This window comes from Columba livia, chromosome 5, assembly GCF_036013475.1.
Source record: "Columba livia isolate bColLiv1 breed racing homer chromosome 5, bColLiv1.pat.W.v2, whole genome shotgun sequence".
Classification (NCBI taxonomy): Eukaryota; Metazoa; Chordata; class Aves; order Columbiformes; family Columbidae; genus Columba; species Columba livia.
Window position 1 is genome coordinate 52,425,152 of NC_088606.1, and position 25,181 is coordinate 52,450,332.

Here is a 25,181-nt window from a genome sequence, read left to right on the forward strand (position 1 = left end):
CACTTGTGAAAGCAGATTGGGATGCAAAAATTAAAAATAACATCTGTAGCTGCAGGAAGTGGTGGAGAGAACTGGATTGGGAGCCACCAGAGGAAGATGATTTCAAGGATGATATGGGCAAATCGAAAGAGAAGTTGAGAATAGCAGCTTATCCCACAAAGTCTACAAGTGCCATCCCAGGGCAGAGAGGTATGACAGATCAACCTGCTATAGCTGTTAAAGAGAAAAAAAAATGACCCCAAGTCAGGTAGCTGCAGATATGAAGCCACCGAAAGAAAGTACAGCAGTACAGTGGAGTGTAAGACTTAGAGAAACTGCTCCAAATTTTGAATTAAATGGGAATTAAGCCATAAATTGATTAGAGCGTGTGCTTTTATTCACTGCATGTTGGGCACCTCCTTGATGAACATTTAATCATGCTATCATGGGCATTTAATCAAATTGCCCAGGAGAATGGTAAGACAAGGATGAAATTGGCAGCACTAACATCACTCCATAAGCTTGAGGAAGATGGAGACTCTTTAATGAACTGATGGGGAGCTTCTTGAATGTCAGCAGGACATGACATCATGTACCAACACACCCACTGCCAAGGAAGCACAGGGATCTCCATTGTCCTGGCAGCCCCAAGGCCGAGTCGGGCTCTTTGGACAGTGGGTGAATTAGGAGAGCTAGCAGCACAAATGCACCCCCACGATTCACAGCAAACTCACATATGGTAAAATGCAGGGGAAGAAGCAATCTACAGAGTCGCTTTCACATTAAGAGACAAACAATATACTTTTACTTGCATCCCACATGGCCGAGCACCTGCCCTGCTGCACATGCTTGAAGTAGGAAAGTGTTTGAATTATGTTATCCAGGTGACAAAGAAAAGAAATTGTCTTATGTGGATGGTATTTGAGGGACAGCTACAGAAGAAGAGGTACAAGTAAGAAGTAGCTGAGTTTTAAAATTAATAGACCAAATGGGATTTAAAGTCAATCTGAATATGGCACAATTAACACAATCACAGGTTAACTGCTTGGGAATTGGAACTGGTGAAAAAAAGAAGATGGATAGATGCTAGAAAGGTTAAGCTTTCTGTGAAATAAATACTCCAGCTAATCAGTTCCACCTCTGAAGAGTGCTGGGAGGATTTAATTTCTTATGGCGGTATATCTATAACCATGCTAGTATCTTATGGCAGTGTATTCATCTTTGCTAGTACCAGCAGAGCATTATGGAAAAGACAGAAAAAGAATCAGGAAGGGAGCTGGAACAAAGAGCAAGACAATGCTATATCTAATGTGAAAGAAGCTTCTTGAAGAGTTCCTGCACTAGAATTCCTGGTCAAAGGAAAATTATTTGTAGTAAGAATTTCAACATGAGCTGATTCTGTAGAAGCAGTACTGTTACAGAAAAATAGTGAAGGAAAATAGATACCAGTAGGATATGAGTCCTCCCCTCTCAGGGGCTAGACCAAAACTTCCCTGGTCATGAGAAAGGCTGGTTAGAGGCAGTGATGGTCTCCAAGGCTTTTCCCCTGGATAGTCCACTTACACTGCAGTCTACTCATACTGTGCTCCTGAGCACAAAAAGAAGAAATGGTTATTAAAGTGGATATCCTTTTAAATGAAACCAGTAATAAACCAAAGACATTGTGCGTTTATGGGAGTGCTAGATTTGAACAAGGAGGAAAAATAATCCAAGATACTGCTATTAGTGTAATGACAGAACAATTAGTGAGAAAACCAGAGAATGGATCATGCCAAGCAGTTTACAGGCTGTCAGTAAAAGACAGACCCCTCTACACAATATCTCTCTGCAGATAGTTACTATGCTGATAATAGAATAAAATACTGGATGCGTGATATAGAGAAAGGCAATGCCAAGCACATAAAGGGATCCCCATGAAGAAAAAAGGTTTATTTTACAAGCTTAGAGGGACAGTGAGAATAAAATATATATAAAAGATGTTAAAGTACATGGGAAGACTGAAAGCAATACTGAGAAACAGTGTAGTGAGCAAGTAGATTAATTGACTAAGAGTTTGTTTACTGCAGTTTCAACCAGGAACCAGCTAAAAGAGAAGATGGGATGGATATTTTGGCCAAGCTGAATGAGAACAAATTATTTCAGACTGTCATAATAAGTTACATAAAGGAGTACAGGGCACATTGAAAAGAGTGCAAAGAATTTCTATTTGGCCACAAATGAAGCAAGAAATAGAGAACATGAATAAAAACTTCATAAGATGTGCAATGATGCAAAAGCATACTAGTAAAAAAAAGCTGCCAACTCTACTGCATTGGCTAAATCAAGGACCTCAGCAAATACTGCAAAGGGATCATTCTGATAGGAATACAGCCCCTGAAACTGTAAAAACTCTGTTAAAGAAAACTGGCCATAGGTATGGAACAGCAGCTGAGATAGTATGAGATGAAGAGCAGGGGGCCTGTAAGTGAAGTAGCTCGAAACTTAATGAGTAACCTGGGGATTAAACAAGGGCTGCAGACACACCATAACCTTCAATCCTCCAGACTGGTAGAAATAAATGAGTCAGACTATTAAAAATAGACTAAAGAAAATTGTAGGAAAATACCCAAAGTGATGGGCTGAAAAGTTAACCTTGATATTAGTAGCTTCAAGAAGCAGTGACAGAATAAGGATTGGCTTACAATCCTACCGCACTTTTTTTGATAGCTCATTCATTGGTGGCCCTGTGTCCAAGACCCTACAGTTTTATGTCAGGACAAAGAAGAAAACAAAGTTTAGGTAGAAGCAGCAAAATGAGAAAAATAAGTAAAATGAGAAAGGAAGAATCCAATTCATACATGGCTTATGATATAAGGGGTCAAGTACCGTATTTGAAACTAGATAGAAAGGAACAAGCCTTGGAGACAAAATGGAAGGGGAACTATTATGTTACTAATAGGATAAATCTTCTAAGATATTAAATGGATGCGGGAGCAGTAAATACAAAAGGGTTCATGTTTCTTAGATGTCCCCCTAATGGGCCTAAAAATTCTGGCCACCGTCATGGACACAAAAAATATCCCAAAGAGAAACCTTGGGTGCCTGTTCAGCCTGAGCCCCTGCACTCCCAGCATGCCCAGCACCACCTCGTCACTGGGAAGCAAGGGGATGCAGCCTGTGTGCTGCTCACCTCCTGCCTGGCTGCAGTAGATCTGTTTATATGCTTGCATACCAGCAGGGCTGGTTTAGGCTTTGAGTTTCGCTTATTTTCTATTTTTGTAGGGCAACAGATTTTACTACAGCTCCTCGAAAAAGCAACAGCTCACAGAGTCACAGAGCAGCAATGCAAACTCTGAGGCAAGGCGGAGGAGCTAAGGGCTCCTGCAGTTGCAAGGATTTTTAGCTTGGCTTTTCGCCCCATATTGAAAACTTTGGTCTTTTTCTAAATTGCATTAATTTTAGACATTTACCAAGACAGATAATGACTGTGAAGTGCTTTGGAGAACTAGAGGTGACCACCTTCAGACCTTTATGGGTTTGGAGCCAGACCAGAAAGCAAAGGCCTCCACACAGACTCCCTGCTCGGTCCTGATGAGGAGCCTGGTGTCACTGCAGGCTTTGCAGCATTCTTGCTGCGCTCATGTGTTGTAACACAGGAGCTGGAGAATACCAATGGAGAGGACAAACAGCAATGCACAAGCCAGTAACATGGCATTGTCATTGCTAACAAGGCCATAAGCTGTGCATTAACTACACAGGTTTCATTGCTACATCTTACCTGTTTATTTTCTTTATTTTAGTCTGTTTTACTGGAGTCACCAACCAGATTTTCAGGGCTGGATACCTAACCTATGACCTAACCTGCTTTAGTCTTGCATAGCTTACCCCAGCTGCCTAATCTAATTGTAATAATTTAAGACCCCAAATTAAAAATTGTTACAACTCTTAAGGGAGCTTTGAGAGTTACTGTCAAGATCTGGATCCACCCAAATTGGGAAATCATAGCTGGAGCTTTCGAAAAAGTGCTCTAAAATTACAATAACTGAATGAACTTAGTATTTTTATTCACTTACAGGACAGTCCTTTGAGGAGGAACAACTTGAGGAGAAGCAGCTAGCCCTAGTGTTGAACTGCTGATTTCAGAAATGGTCTTTTAAGCAATTTAGGAGGAATTTTGGAGGGGGATCAAGTAAGAAAGGAAACGGAAAGGAGGGATTAAAGCAGGGGGGAGGCTAAGTGTTGTCAGTAGCTAAGTAGTTAAAATTTGAGAGAACTAGGGGTTAAGCATGTGTGTGTAAAGGTCTGAAAAGGGATAAAGCATAATGGATTGTACACTATTATGACTCAAGTACAGTAGAAGTAACATTGGAGAGCGATGGTGTACATAAGTATTGGAGGGTACTTACACCTAATAGCCAAAACTTAACTGCTAAGCCTTGCATTTCTTTAAAGAGGAAATTATAAAAATCATATATAGTAGATAAGGATGGTAAAAGTCTACACAGAAATGTTATAACTGATCATGCAAACAACTATGTGTAATTCTCCCCTTTGTGGTCCCCCACTGCTGTTTAGCTGCCTCCACTCATCCCAGGCCCAGCTCTGATACTGCACAGCTGCATAACCTTGGGCCAAACTTCTTAGCAAACTGCTAAGTTATGAGACAGCCTACAAGAAGATAAGAAGGGCAAAAGCAGGGGGAGGAAAACTGAGAACATTGCATCAGATTGAGCCATTAATATCTACAGTGAAAGCTGGATGAAACTGGGTTTAAGCATCCTAACCGTATCTTACCTTCCTCAGAAACGGCCAGCAACAGCATTAGTCACACACCTGAGCTACATCAGGTGACAGTGATACAGGGATATCTCAGAGCAAGACAATTATGTACCTGTATAATAGACTGAAAAAGTGAAAGCACATGAATCCCTCCCTAAAAACTGGCAGACACCAAGGGCCTCACTCATTCTGCAATAACCAATAAACTCAGGACACCAAGAGGCTGCCGAGGCTGCCCAGGGCCACCAGCATGCAGGAACATCGACAGCTATGACTGGTATCTGCTGTGAAGGATGGCAGCTGGGCTCTTGAGCATTCCCTGCTGTGGGAGCTTTTAAACAAGGGCTTGAAGGCAGTGCCCATGCTCTGGTTCAGGGTGGCCAGGGCTGGCTCTGTGGTGATTGTACTGGGGAGGATACAAGTAGATCAGGGCTGCTCTAAGCCAGACAGGCAGCTCCTGGCTTAGGATAATTTAGAGGTTCAGGGAAGCTACAATGCTTATTACAGCCTGGTAGGGTGGTGCAGCTCAGGGGTTCATGCCTAAGCATCCCACTGTGTGAGACATGAGGGGAGGCTGGGAGATTAAATTTTAAACCTCGTAGGGCTGGTGCAGGCAGAAAAGCTTCTGGAGCAGCTCTTCATTTCCAAAATATACAAGGCTGCAAGATGCAGGAGATAGTGGGTTCTGAGGGTCCCTCATTAAGTTGCTATAGGAGTTGCTTTGGGGTTATATATACAGGTGAATATATGCTCTTGAATGGCAAAATAGAGATTTTTCTCCTTTTTTTTTTTTGTTTTGTTTGTTTGTTGTTTTTTGTTTGTTGTTTTGTTTGTTTTGTTTTTTTTTTTTTTTTTAGTTTTTGTTTTGTTAGATGAAAGCTCTTGACTTCAAATTTGTAGCCTGGTCATGCTTTTGGTCTGTGCTAAGCCTCTTCCAGCAGTCAATAGAAAAGCTACCCAAAAAGCCATCAGGCGTTGGGTCTATCACTCTGCCCTCCTCTGAGCTGGCCGTACTTACAAAACTGGGAAGCTGCTGGGGTCACGGGGTGACAGGCAGCAGTGTAAATGTTTGGAGAAGACAGGTAGGAGTTATCAGCTGGGAACTAGGTGAGGGCAGAGCAGGTGGTTTGGGGGCTGTGAGGGAAGAGAGGAAAGAAAGACCCCAGTTCTCCTATTAACTGATAACATTGAGCGCGTTAATCAGCGAGTGAAGCTCATCCCTTACACTCTCCAGGGAGTGACAGATCGTCTGAGGGCTGTCCAGGAGCTCAATGCTGTGGGTGTAGGGCTCGTATTTCACCGAGAAGGGACGCTTGATGTGTGCCGCATAGTTCCTGCAAGGAGAGGGGTGAGAGGTCTTGGTACAAGAGAGGAGTCCTGAGTCTCCCTCCTGCCCATCACTACTTACCCAGGTCACAATGAGTTAATGCCTTCTCTAGGCAGTTTCTAGGTTAGCACAAAAGCTCTGGTTTCCCACCTTTCCAGACTTATAGCAGTAGTTGAGATCTCTCCTGTTCAACAAGGAAGACCATGCATCTGACTGCAGGTTTCTGTGGGCTGAACACATGGGCTTGCATCGAACTGGAGGATGCACTGTACTGGTTACCTCTGTGGCCATCACCAGGTATCCTCTACTTTAATTTATGTGGTTTTTTTTTTGAAAATGCCAAGGAGATTTAGAAGCTAATTGCAGGGAAAGCCCATGGTATTATAGCATTATATTCCTAAATCCTTTCTGACATTCATTTATTGACTAATCTCTGCTTGGGGAGGGGAGAACTAGCTGCAAGCCATATTAAGAATAGATTTGACAGACTGCAGCTCAGGCCTGGGAAAAAGGATGGAAATGACATCACCAGAGCCATGTGCTTGAGCAAAGTTGCACTACTGGACCCAAAGCCAACTAGAGTCTAGATCTCAGTGATGAACCTGACTTTACCTGAGACCTCTCAAGAGCAAAACCTTGTTGCTGTCTTTCTAATGGAGAAGCGCATGGTCAAGTGAAAATAAATCAAGCGTAAGATTTCTCCAAAGCTGCTCATGTTCACCTCCAACACTAAGATTTGTACACTCGACAAAGTAGGGTTTTTTTAGTTTAGTGGCTGTGTAAATATGAACCTGGGAATCTAGATGTAGGTACTCATGGCTATAGTGTCATGCTGGAAAGGCCTGGGCAAATGAACGGACAAACAGCGCTAGCAACAGGCACTCTTCTCACCTCTGCTGAGACTTCACCCCTTCACTCCTGAATTGCTTAGCTTAGGGTACCCTCTTGTGGCTACCGCGGGTCTGCTCGGGAGCGGGGCTCGGGGAAGAGCATCCCATTCTCGGGGTGATGCTCCTCTGGCTGCTACTGAACGCCGCGGAGAAGCCTATTCCTGAATTGCCAGGATTTGGAGGAAAATACCAGACAGGGCCTAGAGGCAACATGGCCAAAGCCGCAGGCTTGTGCTTGCAGGGAGCTGCCATGCTTGCAGGGGAAACAAAACAAAACAAAACAAAACAAAACAAAACAAAACAAAACCAAAAACAAACAAAAAATCAAACCTGCAAACAGAGGGGTTTTCTGCCCACCTCCTAAAATATGTGGCTTATCTCAGTTCTACCAGGCAAGGTCCAGCTCACCTCGCTTATTTAATGCCGTCAGCCACAGTGATGACTCACAGCACATCTTCTAATGGTTAGAAACCTGCCCTCCAACACGGGTGTGTTCACCTGACACCTTTTTGAAGCACTTAAGTATGACATGGGTGCCTGAAAGGGCACTGAGAGTGTGCTCAAAGTTTTATTTCTGGGCAAAGAGGCTTTTCTTGAGAGGTAACACTGACAAACAGGTCTATGGTGGCAGCTGCCAGTAATGAAAAAATATAGATGTTTTAATGTTTTCACTACTGAGTAACATCTGTGTGGTCTCTGAGCTCTTTAAAGAGGATCATTTCCAGTGCTTGTCACTGTCAAAACCCTCTAGCCTAATCTTGGATGTGTATGTGGTATATTTTTTCCTTTTCAAATGCAAGGAAATGACTCATGAGGCAACAGTTGTGGGTTTTTTTAAAGCAGCCTAGTGTGTGTGAGAGGACAGGCTCTCCAGGTGCTTGCTTTTGAGCAGCTGGACTCTGAGTTGTATGGATGGTGCAAGTGAGGGTAATAAAAGCAGAAATTGAAATATAGCAGTCCTCACCACATTATTTGTGTTAATTACCCCATTTGCAGGAAATGCAAAGTCATTTACATTGTGTAATACTTCGTTTCATCCTACCCCTTTCCTATGCTAAGACAAAATGGTATAGCCAAAGTTTTCCTCCGTCAGTCAAATATTAAAGGACTGAGCTTTCCTTCTTTGGGCAATTCCGAATACTGTCCAAGACAATTCTCTTCTGAATAGATGTCCATGGGTAGAATTGCCTCTCTTCATGCTATTTGCAGTCCCATGGGACAGGGAAACTCAGTTACAGTGGTGGGATGCTGTCTGAGTTCTGCTAGTCCAAGTTAACCAGCCTAGGAAACAAATGTTCCTTTTTTTTTCCATGGTTAAAACTATTCACACCAAGCAAACATTTTTTTGTTTGTGTATGAGCTACTAATGATGCTAGGGATTTTTTTGCTAGTTGAATGATAAATGGGTAAGTTGCCCAGCAGCTGCTCAGAAGGTCAAATGTCTCTCTGCACCCTAAATGCCACCATTTCGAGCAGCTCTTCAACCCTCTCCTAAAACTTTCACCCACAGAGCAAACTTTCACATGATGCAGAAGTTCATGTTTTAGAACACATGCTGGTGGGTGCTCTTGTGAGGGACAGCCAGTATCTGACCTGAATCATTTGGCCCTTCTGCATCAAGGAAATAGAGAGGATCCTGGTGAGTGCTTTGGGTCTCCAATTTCTGGACCACTAGCCCTCAAGTTTGTTGCTTGACATCACCAGGGAACTGAAGATAGTCTGTAACTCCTTCCTATGAGAACTAAGGAGACAAGCTAGATTTGTCTTGCTCCCTCAGTCTTTTCTCCACAAGTGCCTCCATCCCACTCCTCCACACCCAAGCCCTTGAGGCCAGGATGTTTTGGGGGGTTCTGGGGCAAATCCGAGGGGCTGAAGCTGGACCCTGTGGGAGCTGGAGAATCACTTTACTTGGACAGACCTGACAACAGTTTCCAGAGTACTTCTGAGACCTTGAACTGAAAGCAGCCATGGTGCCAAGCCCCACTTCAATATATTATAGTTTCATTTCCTTTTCTTTGGATCTCCCTCACCATCCAGTCCTACCTCAGTTTATTTTTTGCATCACTGAAGCTCTCAGACACAAAATACACAGACTGGTAGTTCTGGTCCTGGTAGGGCTGAACAGCAGCAGCATCAGGGTCGAAATCCCTCACCTCTGGTTCATCTGACAGGGAGTGCTATGGACACAGCAGAAAAATGCCAGAATAAAATTAAGAGGATCATAGAGCATGTATGTTATAGACAGAGATGGAGAACAGATCAGGTAAAGTCATTGGAGCTTTGCGGAGGAGGAAGGTGTTTGCTATACAGGATCTAGAGCAGAGAGAAAGGCAAATTATGCTGGGACTTACTATGAGCTCCCCATATGAAGACAGAAGCCCAGCTCCATAGGCTTTGACTATCCCATTCTGTCTGCAGAGTCCAAACTCCACTGTAAACCAGTAAAGCTGTGAAAGGAGAAAAAAAAAATGCATAGGGGACACAGCTTCACCTCTTCTTCTCCCTGTCACTTCTGAGCACTTGCATAGCAGCCAGGGTCTAGGCTTGTTTAAATGAGCAGGCGCCTGGCACATTGTTCTCTTGCCTTACCCTGTACCCATCACTGCCACAGCCAAGTGCTAAACTAAATTGCTGCCATGCCAGGAAGAGATGGAAACTGAGTCCCCAGGCTGGTCCCCTGCACACCTGGCCATTGCATAGGCTGCCATTCAGTGCCCTTGGAGCAGGATGGGTCACCTTGCAAAGGGAGAGCCAAAGGAAGTGGATGTCATTTGATCCCTTCCCAAAGAGTCCCAGCAGTGCTGTTGCTAGAAATATGATACTTCATGATACTCTAGTGCCTGAGAAAATTGGGTTTATGTGCAAGTGAGCTCCGCTGTTTAACTAATCTCTGCTCTGCACAATCACCATGAAAGCAGGGCTGGGGCTGCTCAGGTAGGTGCTCTGAGCCTGCGGATCTGGGGAGACTAGGCTGGATCAGTCCCCCCGATACCACAGAGATGCTGCTGGAGGGGTCGGAGACCCCACCCATCAGAGAGGAAAACTTACAGTTGCAAGTTTCTCGATTTCTTCATCAGTTGCTCCCAGAGATGCCAGCCCAATGTCCTGAGAAGAGCAGGGAAGGGGTGAATGTCAGGATAGATTTGGTCTGAGGGCCTCTGTCTTACTGCCTTGAGACAACACATATCATTGCCCTGCAATGCCATGCATCTGCTGGGGATTCATCGTGCTTAGACTAAAACTGGTTTGCTGCAGAGCCTGATATTTTTACTCTATATTCTCAATCAATCACTAGGTCTCTTCAATATTGTTTTAATATAAATACATCCTAGAACAATAAATGCTTAGGTGGTGAGACTGTGGTTGGCTTGGGTTCCCACCTCATGCCCTTCACCCTTACCTGAGAGAACTGGGCAAACGTCTTGTCAGCCAGCATTGGGATGTGCCCCAGCAGCTCGTGACAGCAGTCCCTGCCAATGCCCAGGGGAAAGGTGGAGAACACAGTCAGCAGCAGATAGAGTTTACCCATTAGGGAGAAGGTTAGTTGCTGGCCAGGTGGGATGCCCAGGCAGCAGAGGCGATTGGGGCTGGGTGATACTCACGGCTCGGGGGAGTGCATGGGTGAGGACGCATGGCGGATGTACTGCGTGCACTGGAAGACACGGAAGGCCAGGCTAGCGAGGAAGTCCCGCGCTGACAGCAAACCAGCCACTGGCCGGAGCTGGAAGCCAGTCCTCTCTGAAACAGCACAGACCGTCTCTGCAGGGGCTGTGCTGGTGCCCCGTGTTCCCCGCACAGAGGGCAAAACCATCAGTGCTAGAAACTAAAAGGTTTCTGCTGTGCCAGGCCAAGTCTTTCTGCTCCTGCTAGGGGGCAGTATCTGTTCTTTAGATGCCCAATGGGATCATTTGACTATGGCTTTGACCTTCAGTTGCAGCCCACTGTGTTTAGCTGCAGGCCCCACTGCCTAGGGTCTACTCCTGTCCTCTGTGGGCAATACACAAGCCTCCAGCAGCATTCCTCCCAACTGTCTGCCCACACACTCCTCCTTCGGGTTCAGCTTTCTTGGCTCTAGCTGCCACCACCATGCTGGAGCCCTGGCAGAACCTGGGCCTGGGTGCTTCAGGCTTGTACCCACCTTTTAGGAAGCGGGAGACCTCCTCCAGCTGAGGGATGTTGTTCTCATTGTAGCCACAGAATTTCTCCAGTAGACTGAAAGCTTCGAGGTACTCCTTGCAAGCATGGGTGGGGTATAGAGTCTTCAGGGTGCTGTACACCTCCTTCCTTCAGGACAAGAGATGGCAGACACTCAGTGGCTTGTTGTGTTTAGTCCTCTCCTGTCCTCTGGTTATACACTATCAAACCTTTCTTGTCCTTTCTCCTTTCTCCACCACTAAGTCTATGTCTGTGTGTTGATAGGGGTATGTAAACATACAGACACACATTAAAATGAGCCTGCAAAGTCAGCAGCTGTATCTGCACAGAACTATTTCTGACCTTGAAGGTCAGAAGATTGTATAAAACATATTAACTGGTATTAAAATATTCCCTGTAGGTTACCTCCTGAAGTTGTACTATGAAGACAGTCAACATAACCAGGAGATGGCCTTGTTTAGGAGCCTATGTACTCAGCTCGTATAAGCTGGCCGGCCTTGTTTTCAGAGACATTCCTGCAGCAATACTGCTGGAAATAAACATGTTCAAAGTAAGTGTTTTCATGAGTGGGGACAGCAAGGTACCCTCCAGATATTCACCATGGGCCTCATACTTCTCTCTGCAGCTATGATAACTGCCCTTTGGAGGCTGCTACTAAGCCAGGTGCTCTTGGAGAGGCAGGGCTCCAATTTATCTATCTCACTCTCTGGGGAGGATCCTTTGCAGGAAACTCCTGGGGGATGCAGCGTGAAAGTGCTCTTGGTGCAACCTCAAGAGAGGAAGAGACAGAGCATCACTGTTTTGGATGTAGACTAGACTAGACTAGACTAGAAATGTCCTGAGTTGGAAAGGACCCACAAGAATCATCAAGTCCAACTCCTGTCCCTGCATAAGACAACCCCAAAATTCTCACCTTGTGTTTGAACTTATCTCCTGAATGCAGTTGCTACCAGAAAACACCATGCATTGAGTTACTGCTTTTTGTAACAAGACATTAAGTGGGATTTCTGCACTGCTGATACATTTTTCAAGAGGTCACATCCTAACCGTTTAGGTTTTGATTACCAGCTTCTAGTGGTGAAGCAAATACGTGTCACAGATTAAATCAGTGCTCACCAGGTAGCAAGCTCCTCTGCCGTGTACTCCACATGAGGGATTGGGTCCCCACTGCAAGGCAAAGGCACCATTACTGACAGCAGCAGAGCACAAGCCAGGCTCCTCTTCCCTTTGAGAAGGAAGCACTTTGGAGAAACTCTGCATGTCAATCGCTCTTCTTAAAACCAACAGGGGGGTGAGAGGAGAGACAAAGCTTTAGTATTGGGTCAGTTGTACAGGTGCAACAAACACATAAACACAGAAAAAAGCATTGGTCTAGCAAGAGGTTATAAGTGAACAAGGGATGAACTTAGATGAGTTATGCTTAGTAGGCGTAACACTAAAAAAAGATGAAGTTTTCACTGGGAAAAAAAAAAAAGAAACTTTGTGTGAAAAAAAATTAATTTCATGTGCCTGAACTTCAGGGGGCTGATGGCTTCAAGACTGAATCAGTGGCAGGGAAATAAAAGCAGCAAATAAGGAAAACTAAATACATTTGAACTGCAGGAAAACATATTGTCAGTAAGAGTAAGGGCACAAAGACAGAAAATCTTAATGCTGTTGTAAGTGGGAATTAAATAAGACTGATACTTCTGCCTTTTCTGCATCATAATTAGCAATTGTATTTCCTGAATCCCTCTGTTCTGTATTTGAACAAATGAGATATTCACATATTACAGCAATAAAGCATAGTTCTTTTTCCATTAACAGCCTGAAGGGATGCTACACAGGGGCTCATAAATGCCAATCTGCAGATGAGATGTGAGAGAAGACATCTTAAATGGGTGCATCATCTTAGGAGAGTATTTTTTCCTGTGTCCCTCAGGACTCCCCTGCTGACATAGTGACTTTCTGTGCATTTAGTATTAGTACAGGATAAAAACATCAATGTCTATATCCTGGGCTTCAAATCTGCAAAGAACATGGAACCTAATAAAGCAGAAAGCCATTCTGGGATCACCCTAGTTCCAGGAGTAGCTCATGAAGGTGACCCATATAATTTCCATAGCCTGCTTTCATATGGCTCGCTACAGAAATCTACATTTAAAGTCCTGCTCAGAGAGAGAGATGCTATGGTGAAAGACAGTATTACTGAATAGGATCTAGGAAATATTTTACAAACCAGACTGAATACTAGAGTTCAATTTGATGTTGTAGTGAAGAGGCTGAGTGCTATTACTGCATATATCAGAACAGAAGTATTAAGTGGGAGTACAAGAGATAGTCTTAAATCTATATAAGACAATGATGAGACCATTACTGGAATCTATTTAATTTATCAGAGAGAGTTAGGAGGTGAACAATTCAGTCTATAAATACCTTCATAAACAAAGCAAAACAAAACAAAAAACGAAAGTCTGATAGCAGAATTCAATCTAATAGATGAAAGGCATGTGTGATTTATTGGGTGAAAGCCAAAGCTAACAAAGTTCAGTTTAGAAATAAACCCTACGTTTTTTCGCAGGCAGGATAATGAACCATTGGAACAAGTTTTCTGGGCACGTGGTAGCTTTTTCAGTACTTGGAACACTGAAGTCAGGATTAGATGTCATTCTAAGATGCTACAATTCAAAATGAAGTTGGACATCTGATGGAATTATATGTGGCTTTTGTTATGCAGGAAGTTTATTCAGGTTTTATCAATGTACAAATTAATGACCAGAGACATTTTTTAATTAACAAGAAACCCAAATACATAGAGAGAAGAGGCACACAAAAAGAGCTGGCAAGGCTGAATGGGGAGACAAAACGTAAAAGACGTCTCATGTAAGTAGCACAATGAGTTCCCAACAGGTTGCATTGGCATGGCATTATCCCCACATGGATGTTAGGAAAGAGACTTACTGCTTATAGTGAAAAGCAATTTCTGCTATTGATTTCCTTCTCTGGCGATATACTTGGTCAGAATAGCCCTGTGATGACAAACAGGAACAGAGACAAGATTTTTAATCAGTTACTAAAACTTCTCACCCAACAAAGTTCATCACTGGCTGGAGGAACTTCTTTCCTGGTGGTGACTGCACTGTAGTTCCCTGATCAGCTGAAATAATAGGTGTTCTCCAGGTGTCTGCTTCTGAGGGAAGGCTCAGGACTCCCACGTGAGGATGTGGCCACACAGACTAACTCACCGGGTGATCCAGATCCAAGTCAGGGTCAAACTTGGTGACCAAATGGTGGCACTTGTCCAATTCACAGATTTTTCTGGGAAACCAGTGAACTGTGGGGAAAGAGAAAGATAAAAACTAGCTGTGGAAGTGAAGATGGAGCATCCCCTGCTGAGTAGTGAGCTTGAATAACATACATCTGACCTGGTGTACCGAATGCACACGCACAACATCACAGGACACAGCTGTGCCTTCTGGGAAGCAGTCCCACACTCTCAGCACTCCTGTCTTCGAGTCAGGTCTAATGCCATGATCTCCATTTCATTACTTCCCTGCCTATCTGTCAGCAGAGTATTTTGTGAAAAATGTAAACAATAAGATGAAAATTGGATTTTACTTGAAGATGCCAGACTTCACATTAAAAACAAATCCAGAGGTCCAGCTGATCATAGAGTAATTGCTGCAGATCTCTAGGGATATTTTACAGTAAGAATCACCTGTCTTATGAACAGGATGGCATGGGAGGTGTCTTGTAATTTAGTGGTGGACCTGTACAGGGTTCCTGACACATAGTTAGGAAACTACTTTACATTTATAATAAAAAACAGTAGTAGGCATGGAAAACTCTGAGACAGGTGTGAACAAAACATGAAATTTCATCATCTATTTCTATTTTTTCAATCTGGTGACAGAAGAACTGTCTATGGACTCTGCAGTCGGCTGAGAAATGGGCAAGGAGGGAAGTGGCTTTCAGGATTCAGGTGTCCCAGAGGCACTCTTTTCTGATTTGCTCAAATTCAGTACATGGTAGCCTTTCTGCTTTTCTGGGAATAACAAAATCTCCACCCTGTCTCTACAGCTCAGCCTGTCCACAAAACTGTAACAGCTTCTAAGTTACTTACATTTGTCTTCCTTAGTGGTCCTCACATCTTCCGCTACCCTCTTGATGGAGCTAATGAAAGTATTGAGGTCAGAGCTGTGTACTTCACAGCGCACAAAGTACTCCAGTTCAGCAGTCCCTTCACGGGGCTTTCGGCTAAGCCTGGTCTCCAAGTGGTGAATTTTGGCTTCAAATGTCTTTTAGGACATGGAAAAGGAGAACAAAAACATTAAACAACACTTGAAACACCTGCCGGTACTTCCCAAAGGCGCCCATATGGATACATTGGGGAGGGACAGCCCTTTGTATTTTTCTTTTACTTCCCCTCCCTTGGGATAAACACACTTCTCCATTAATTTCATTGTTTTTCCTTCTTGCACAGACAACCAGTGAGACTGGCCAACAACTATCAACAGAAGACTTCCACAGTGGCAAAGAAGATCGTATCAAGCGGGGAAACTGATGTGGCAAAACACCACCTCCCACGACCCCCTTTCCATCCGTCTCTCAGTTGAGGTGAAGGCGCTTTGGGGCTGGTTTGGGGTTGTGGGGTGGTGACACGCAGGGGTGGGCGCTGCACGGGCATGGGCAGGCGGCGCTGGCCGCGGTGCTGAACTGGAGGGGCTCGACAGCAGTTTGGGGATCGCTATCAGGGCTGGGATCGTTCGGGACCATTATTAGAATTGACCATCCTCAAATAATAAGAAGGAGACAAGATGGAGTCTATAGTCTTCCAAAGGGCCCTGGTAGATTTGTGGATATTTTCTCAGTGAAAACGGGCAGTACAAGCACAAATCCCTGGGCAGCAACCCAACCTTCCCACTGTATCTGTGAGATCTTTGGTAGAGGAAGGGACATGATTTCTTTTGTTAATTGGAGGCAAAAAAGACGAGAAGGAACAGATGCAACGCCACAGGTAAATTAAATTTAGGCCTGTGTTTTTGAATGTACCTACCAATTTCTCTATTACATTGTCGCCTCAACAATCAATGCCTTTGCATTAATCTGTCAGCTGTGATTGCATTACCTATGCTTTGGCTGCATGAAACACATATAGCAGAGGGAAACCAGCTTCCCTGCAGCCTGGTTCATGATGAGGCAAATGTCATTATGCCCATCTGCTTTCATATCTTGTACCTGCATTGCCAGAGGGATCTGGGAAATGAATCTTCCTCTGCCGTGGCTTGACATGCTTGTCTTTTTATTATATTTAGAGCTCTCTCTGTGACAAGCTCAAAGAGCCCTTTTTTTTTTACCAGAAGAGATCTTGATGAAGCAAGTAAATTGCTCCAGGAAGAACAAAATAATATTTGAACATAAGCTGCCCTTGTTTCTTGCTTGATGTTTTAGAAATTGTTTAGATTATAGACTTTAAATGCAGTATAACAGAAAATATACCAAGTACAAGAGCCTACATTTCGGTGTTTCATACCAACTAAGGAGTGTATTGCATCTGAAATGTTACACTGATGGATTTTTCATGCCTTATCTGGCAGCTGTGCACTTTTAGGAAGGAGACCTCAACCATGGCAATACTAAGGCTTTTGTCTGACAAGCTTGTCTTTGGGATTCTTTCAGTTTTGATACAAGAATAATATGTTTCCCAGAAAACAGCTTTTCTTGCAACAGTCCTCCTAGACAAGGTGCAAGATATTTTGTAATTTCACCCAAAGGGTGGTGGAGCACTGAAACAGGCTCCCCAGGGAGGTGTCACAGCCCCAAGCCTGACAATGTTCAAGAAGAGACTGGACAACGCCCTCAGACAGATGGTATGAACTATGGAGTTGTCATATACAGGGACAGGAGTTGGACTCGATGATTTTTGTGGGCCCCTTCCAACTCAGGACACTCTATGATTCTATGATTTTGTAATTGCTGAAGATCTTGAACACTTTTCATAAGATTAGCAGAGATAGCACTACTTGGGCGATGAATAGCTAGAATGCCTACAATTTCAGGGAAATACTTATCACCAAAACACACTTTTTATGTGTTTACAGCTGTTAGGCAGTGGGTTTGCTGTACAGTGTTTCTGGTGATCTGTTTTCACCCCAGAAGTGGTGGCATTTCATGGGGAAGGTGTTATATAATTATCATGTGTATTAATATATGAGCTAGCAGCATGCCCTTGTGATGAGAAAGGCCAACCACATACTTAATTGTAGTAGCAGGACTGCAGACAACAGGTCAAGGGAAGTGAATCCTCCTCTCTATCTGGGATGACAGAGACCACATCTGGAGTACCATGTCCCATAGAAGAAAGATATTGATGCGTTGTAGCAGTTACAGTGAATGGCTGCCAAGATGCTCATGGGGCCAGAGCATAATGTTATATGATGAAAGACTGAGGAAATTGGATTGTTTCAGCCTTAAGAAGTGAAGGGGCAGGGAAGATTGAGTCACTGTCTACTAGTACTGGTGGGAGGATGTAAACAACACAGAGATTTGTCTCAAAAGTACACAGTGGGAAACAAGAGGCAATGGGCTCAAGCTGGAAGCAAGAACATTTGGAAAAGAAAAAAAAACCCAACCAACTAAACAAAAACCAAACAGATAAAATCTTTTTATCATGTAGGCTGTGAAACACTGCTCAAGGGGTTCAAGGAGACTGTGGGATCTCAAGCTTGGTGATTTTCAGCATGCAACAGACATGTCCCCAAGCAACCTGCTGTGACTGGACCTGCTCTGAACAGGAGGTTGGACTAGAGACCTCCAGGGGCCCCTCACAATCCATGTGACTGATTAACAGGAACAAATTGTCCTCTCCCCACTGAAGTCAATGAAATTAAACTACTGTAGATAAAACATGGCTCAGAACCTCAGTTTGCAAAACACTTTTGAATCCTTCTGGATGAAAATATACTACATAAATTCAAGTTGTCATATTTTGATTACTGTTTAAATAGTCAGCGCTTATCTCAGTCTTTCCATTCATGGTAATGAGATCCTAGATAATGCAACGTTATATTGCTGGCTCAGGGGAAAATCCTCAATTAGTTACCAGTTTTCCATGATACTAAACCATATACAGGTTGCATCTCTGGGGGGAACCAACAGAACCCTTAACATGTGAATCAAACTCATCCCTTAAGTAGGAAGCTAATTTTGAAATCATTATGTAGATTTTACACCCAGGGTGAAAGTTGTTCCTGTAACTCTTTGAGCAAATAACTGTGGCAATACTATTCAGAGACTGCCAAAGCCTTGACCCACAAGCAGGGCAGGTTTGGTCTTTAGCCACAAAGGGCACATGGTATGTTTTGAATATGGGATCAGAGCCCTGCACATGAAGTTGAAGTGCTGAGCAGTAGAGGGAACTGTCAGAGCATTGTACAAGCCACAAGGATGTGGATTGTGGGTGTGAAACTGTGTGGTTGGCTCCAGTAATTAAGCGAAGTTAAGCCCAGAGCTTAACAGCCCTACCAGACAGAGACATGATGCATTCCTAGTGATGGAAAGTGAGGCCACACTGGGGCACGAGTAAGGCATGACTGTGGGGACATCAGACAATTAAATTATAATTGGCAGTAGTCAGACCTAGTCTGGGTCTTCTTTAGCTGACTGAAGTGATATTTCTAACAGAACAGCCAGGAAATGTGTAGTGTATTCCTTGATTGCAATACAACACTTTGGGTACTCACCTCAAATACTTTAAATGCACGGGACAGTGGTGAAGTCTTGGTTCCTTTGAGCATGAAGAAGAGGTTCAGCATGGCTCTCCCATCCTTCTCCTCAAAAACAATGGTCTCCGTAGACTCTGTGGCATCAGAGGCTGCAGCTGCAGCTGCAGCCTCTCTTTCCTTCCTGGCATCTTCAATGAGGCTTTGGCGTCTACCAATGAACCGCGGAGACTGAAGGCAGAACAGAAACAAATAACACTTCTGATAGAGATGTAGGGGAGATCAGAGGCAACACTGGTAGCTGGGTGAGGTGTGACAAATGTGCCTCAGCAGAGAAAGGAAGGTTGGACTGACTTGCCTGGCTTTGTAGAGGAACATCTGGTAATGAGTACTGAGGCTTAAGAATTGAACTTTTAGAAATGTTGATGTTTAGGAAATATCTGTGTAAAATATTATTGTAGCATGATTAGAGAGTGGGCTTCACCCCTCACTTTCCCTAGCAACAGTTTTCAATATCCTTCGAAAAATAAAAATGAGAAAGAATCTTACACAGTTTTCAATGTCTGCTGAACTCAAGAGAAGAGGCATTAGATTAACACCCGAGAAAAGACACACTATGAGGGACAGCTGAAGCCCACAGCTGTGGTCAGGCCCAGAAAAATTAACTGTTTGCAGGTATATTAGCAGGGCAGCCTAGCTAAACTTCTTCCAGTATCCAACGTGACATTTTCTTCTGACATTAAGTTGATGCTTGCCCATTGAAGTGTAATTGGAACCACATTCATATACACCAAAAAATAAACTCCTCCAACCAATCTATAGGTTTGTTTTGTCCCAACAAACTCCTGCAGGTTTCTGTTACTTGGAATTGCACCTAAAATGCTGCAACACTGTGTCTGGGACCATGTTAGGTCACTTGTTTGTATTTAAAGTGAGCTACAAGCTATTTCCATCACTACTGTTTCTTTTGTTATACAAATAGCTCATATACTAACTTATTTGTTCCTGGTCTTTTTACAACCAGGTTTCCATTTAGAGGTAGCTCAGCTGTTTCCCATTTTCAATGTTCAATGCCCAAACTACGTGACAAACCCTCAGAACTTGGTAAAAGAAACATTTTACCAAGGAAGGAGCAGAATATAAAGCCATCTAGCATCCGCATACAGAGGGAGACAAGCTGAAGTTTTCCCTCTGATTACACTGAAAATATTTGGAAAATATCTTCCCTACCTTGTGCAAATTTGGATAATATTTTCCTTTCAAAAAGCCTGCTCGAATACTAAGCCCATTTTCTCTCTGATTTTCAAAGCCTACCATCAGTAACTAATGTTTCCTGTGAAAATCCTCTCGGACACTTTAGTGGTGTAAAGCTGACATTTTAAATGCAGCCTGAGAAATACTGCATGTTTAGGTGCCAGCCCACACATTTCTATACAGTTGTTTTTTAATAAAGATGCCATTCTGAAATTGTATTTGCTGATCCTCAACCCCTTTATACCTTGTGGCACAGAAAAACTCCTTCTAACAAATAAGCACATATGGCTGCTTGTCTAAATTGAAAGTATTCATGCCCTAAGAGGAAGACATCTAATAAGTATCCTCAGCCATAACTTTTAAAAGCTTGTGGGCATCTGCTCAGCTTTAAGCGTGTGTTTTATATCGCTACTGTGTTTGAAACTAAGCTGGTGTTTACTTTAAAGTGCCTGCAATAAGTAGGGCAAACAGCCTTGTGCTAGCCATGGTAACGGGGCTCTGCAACAGTCCCAAGCCAGGTAGTGTGTTAGCCAAGGATGTTTTATCACAGTGTTCCCCAAGGCGCAGAGGTGCAGCAGGATTTTACTTCTAGGGTGGAGAGGATGGAAATTAGACACCCGTGTCTAAGCTACAAATGAGGTTAAAATCTGAATAGGGGAGTCTAAATAGTGAGTAGACCTGTATGACTGGAAAGCTGCACTGGGAGCATCAGTCCCAACAAGTCAGACCTGTTAGCTGGGACTGGGTGGCCCCTGGCAGGCAGGAGAAGGGGATTTTGGTCCCTGTCAAGGGGTCCTGGAAGCTGTTTAGTTCCACGCTGGCATGTTTTGGGTGGGTAAATCTAATAGATAGATAGATAGATAGATAGATAGATAGATAAAAGCCTGAATTTTGCTTGGGAGAAGGGAGCTGGGAGGGATCTGCCTGCCTGCCTGTGCGCTCCCCATCTCATCGTCCTCTCCTCTGCCCCTCACATTTACGCTCATCAGGGTTTTACCTCCTTTTGCTGGAAATTAGGAATCTGGGATATAAACTAACCAAAATGATCTCCCATGACAGATGCCTTCCTTTCTTTGGAAGGTGCCATTACATGGTATTTCCGAATTGTCTTGAAGACTAATTCCCTGAGTGTATATCTAGCTACAGTGTAAACTTTAATTCAATTTTGCAAAGTATTTATTTGCCTAACCAGGGCCTGATTCTGATACAGTCACTCACCTCTTAAGAAGTGTTAGTTTGTTTTTCCTTTTTTGAATTCGCTGCAGCTCAGAGTGCCCAGCCTGAGTAGTGTCATTAAAAGTACTGTGTTCTGAGTTAAAGTATTTTGGCTTTTTTTTTCCTAGCTCATTATTTGCAGTAAGCAGGAAGGACCATAAAGACTATTTCCCTCTCTGCAGTGTGGGGACAGTAATGACCCACCCCTGCTTCCCTAGGTGCTCCTTCCTGCTGGTTTGTTTCCAGCTGCCATCTCCTGCCTGGCTCTGTTTGTGTGCTCTGTAACCAAACCCTGCCCCAGTCGTAGTCCCGGGGTGCCTTTTAAAAACTATTAGCAGCAGAAAAACTAAATACACAACAAAATAATTTTCTGCGGTGCGAGTTTGGCGTTTGGCTGGCACAGCTAACGTGTAAAATACCTGCTGGCGTAGATGAGTTCTGAGAATACAAAGGACATTTTTTCCCCACGGTTTGGACAGTTTCCCCTGCAGTGGGGTGTTGGTACCCAGGGGTCAATGGCAAGAGAACACCTCAGAACACCTCAGACCTGCCAGAGCTGGTGTGGTGGTGGGCAGAGACAGGGTGGCCAATTGCTCATGGTCATACCAGGAACACGCACTGTCACATACAAATGCAGAGTTGTGCCTCTTGCCTCGTACAAGCCAGTAAAATAAGTGATGGGATTGTGGAGAGTTTCTGTGCTAGGTAAGAGCAAAGGGCAAAGCAATTTGTGGAGCCTGCTTTCAGAGTGATCCTAACAGGGCTAAGGGTTTTTTTAAATTATTATTATTTTTTTTATGAGAACTTCCATTCAAAGAAGGGATGCAGAGACAGGCTGAGGTTTTATGTCTGCCCCAGGCTGGATGAGCTGCTCACTCCAAGCAGGCTGCCATATTGCTGCCAGCACACCTGGTGAACCCCAAATCATTTGGTCCCTTTGTTCAGTGGCCCATTTCCCATCAAACACAAAGCAGCACTCCAGAATGTGTAATAACCAAGCACTCGTCCCTTCTCCAGACAGCAACAAGCGTCTCAAGTATCAATTTGATGAGCAGCCTGGAATACACTAGGTTTTCAAGAACCACTTGAGTGTTCATTATTTTGTTAGAATGAAAAGGAGTGTGAGAGGGAAGCCTTTCTTCATCTGCATTTATGAGAGAAAGCAAGCTTACTTCCTTGTTTCCTAAATGTTTCTGTTCCCTTCCAGCACACTCCACTCTACAAAACACCTCTTGCTGCCTATGTAGTGGCTGATTTTACCGAATCAGAGCATCACACAGGGTTAAGAGAAGAGTGGGTGAAAAAGGCAGTGTGTGTAGGGGAGGGAAACAGGGAGCTCTATAACTGCCCTGCTGGAGTCACCTTACAGACATCTGCCAAGCACATCTGCTCCCTAACCCAGTTTGATTCCCAGGTTTCCACCTGCTGAGCATCCTGAGGGGTCCCCTCCTGCTGCACCCACCGCCACGGGCTGCTCTGGCTCCTGCAGGGCCATCCACAGCCTGGCCACATTCCTTACCCACAGGACTGTCCCGTGCCAGGAGTCTCCAGGTTTCTCCTGCCTGTCCTGGCATTTGGGTTAGGAGGTGAAATGTCCCTGTCCCTACAGCCAGTCCAATGGGTTGGCCAAACTTGGCTTTCGAAAGACACTTGTCAGCTCAACAGGAAGTTTTTCTTGCTCTTCCCTGCCACATACAGACCTGGTGTGCGTAGAAGCATTCCCCAAGCTAAACCCAGGGCTGAGAACACACCAGGCAAGGCTGGGAACAGATATGGGAGTGGGATGTGCTGGGAGAGAGTGAACCTGCGGACACAGCAGCAGTGAACAAACTGATTAAACTGCCTGTGCCTTGCAAGTTGTCTGAAATAACAGGTACACTTATTCATTATGCTGGAACAGGTTAAATCTCCGGAGTTTTTTGCCTTGAAATCAGGAGAGCATTAAGGTTTTCAAATTCCCTTTCACACTGGGGATTCCTTGTTAGTTCTGCCTTAGGTATACTACAGGTTATTTACCTTGCTTTTTGTTGCCAGCAGCGGGATGTTGCATTAGTTCAAGCTTTAATCTACCTATAAGTTTGCATTTCACATGTACCACTATGTAGAGAGAACTGTTCAGGTAATTTCCCTTTGCCAGCCTGGAGCCTGGAGGTGCCCATCTGGGGAATCTCCCACAAAGGCAGTGTTGGTCCATCTATCCCTCCCTGTCTCTGCGTATAGCTACAGGAGAGGCTGCAGTTTTTGGAAGAGAAGGGAAAGAAGTGGAGTAGCTTTGTCTTACCATGATGGCCTCAGCTTGCTTGGAGTCCAGCTCTGACACCGCCCTGCGGAAGCCTTTGGCTGCAGAGGTGGAGGTGTTCGGGGTTGGCATCTTTGCTCTTCCACGAGCTCTGATCTCCGCTTTCCAGCTTCTTGCCAGCTTTTTATAGGGCAGGGCTGACGTCAAAGACTCTTTCAAATCTTCTCTCCCCCGCCACCTCCTCATCACCACCTCCCTCCTTTCTCCCCCTCGGGCTGAGAGGAGGAGGGGACGTGAAGGAGAGAAACGTTTCTGTCCCATTAAATCTAATCACTACAAAGATTGCAGACACCCTGCCTTTGCAAATCAGACACTCCCCCCACCTGTTTGCCTGTGCCCAAAAGATTTCTACTCTGTTTTTTTCCCTCCCTTCTTCTTGGTGGAATTCACTCTTGTGCTATGTTTCTGTCCAACACATTTGCTTTTCCGGTTTGGGAGGTATAAGAAAGGATTTTGATTTGTGAAAGGACCAAATAAAAGGAAGGAAGAGCCCTCTCTAGCCCTTTTTTTCCCCCTTGTTTGCCTTGTCATTGAGACAGTAAATGGATAGGAAAATAACACCGATTCCCCCAAGGCAGCTGTAGAACTGGATGCTTTTCTCATGTGCTCACCTCCCAATGCCTGGCCCCTGCAGACACTGAGCATTTCAGCACTCTCCCACAGCCTGATGTCTTGGCTTGACCATGTAACCCTGACAGCAGAATCAGGCCGCTTTAGTCCTCAGAGATGAAAAACACTTTAGAGAAAAAGAATGGGCAAAAATCCTCTCAATCCTGCCTTCCCAATGGCTTTGCTCCTCTTACAGTAATTCCTAAGACACTGCCTCAGCGTATTGAATTACTTAGTATACTACTTCTTATGGAACTTGTTTAGAAACTGCTTATATAGAATTCACTTAGCACAAGTAAGTTTGCTTAGAGTGCAAGCAGTGAACTTCTGATCTTTCTCCCTCGTTAAGCAAAAAAGGCCTCAGAGTCAGGTCAAACTACTAGATAAGGGGAGATTTGATTGCTGGTGAGAACTGCATCCCTGGAGATGAGTAAAAGAGCAGAACAACATGTCTAAAAGAAGATGACAAATAGAAGAATGTTTTGTTTATTGTCAAAAACTTATTTTTCTCCCCAGCTGCAAGTGCAAAATAATAACTGAAGCTCAGGACTTTGATGTCTAGTCTGGTCAGTAAAAGGACCACTACCCACAGAGATAAGAAACGAAGAGATCCAATGATGAACAGAGAGACCTCAGACTCTAACTTTACCATTGGCCTGAATTGATGCACGAGAGGTAGGAAGCTTATATTTTAAGGGTATAATTGCCCAAGGGTTCTTGGCTGGGAGTCCCTCTTCTGGAGGCAACCTGCTCAGGCTGCTCTACGCTGTATCTTGCAAATAAATTATTTAAGAAGAATTTCTGGAATCCATGCTTGAGTCGCTGCATCAGGAAACCTAGGGAAAAGAAGCTTCCTTAACAGATATAAAATGTCCAAGGACCATTGTGGCTATAACAGTCAGTGACAGCTCAGGACCCATCCTGGGACTCTGCTTCGCTGCCAGCAAAAGTGGTCTTTACCTCCTGGGGGAGGTGCAGCAGCTCTGCCACCCCAA

At 44.2% G+C, this 25,181-nt stretch overlaps 2 protein-coding genes across 3 annotated transcripts in view; both read right to left on the bottom strand.

The window, feature by feature from the left end:
- Positions 1 to 9,387, bottom strand: part of INS (insulin) — a 23,462-nt gene extending 14,075 nt beyond the window's left edge. The window contains exon 1 of one of the 2 annotated variants that reach the window (XM_021299641.2): positions 9,306 to 9,387. The gene's annotated coding sequence lies outside the window, so the exon portion shown is untranslated. Of the gene's footprint in view, positions 1 to 8,997; positions 9,132 to 9,305 lie in introns of those variants that run through there. The other variant, XM_065065172.1, reaches the window with a different exon arrangement.
- Positions 5,571 to 23,756, bottom strand: TH (tyrosine hydroxylase). Its single transcript, XM_005499244.3, has 13 exons — positions 23,560 to 23,756; positions 18,831 to 19,040; positions 15,212 to 15,386; positions 14,334 to 14,422; positions 14,050 to 14,117; positions 12,226 to 12,276; positions 11,093 to 11,238; positions 10,557 to 10,692; positions 10,355 to 10,424; positions 10,003 to 10,059; positions 9,306 to 9,401; positions 8,998 to 9,131; positions 5,571 to 6,071 (listed from the first exon to the last, which is right to left on the bottom strand). Exons 1-13 carry the CDS (start codon positions 23,647 to 23,649, stop codon positions 5,912 to 5,914), a joined length of 1,482 nt encoding a protein of 493 aa, XP_005499301.2. The 5' UTR covers positions 23,650 to 23,756; the 3' UTR covers positions 5,571 to 5,911.
- Between the last annotated feature and the right edge of the window lie 1,425 nt (positions 23,757 to 25,181).

Coding starts and splice junctions, on each gene's coding strand:
- TH (XM_005499244.3), bottom strand. CDS start 23,649: ATGCCAACCCCGAACACCTCCACCTCTGCAGCCAAAGGCTTCCGCAGG. Junction 15,387..18,830: donor GTGCATTTAAAGTATTTGAG/GTGAGTACCCAA, acceptor ATGTCCTAAAAG/ACATTTGAAGCCAAAATTCA. Junction 6,072..8,997: donor GATGCAAAAAATAAACTGAG/GTAGGACTGGAT, acceptor CTCTCCTTGCAG/GAACTATGCGGCACACATCA.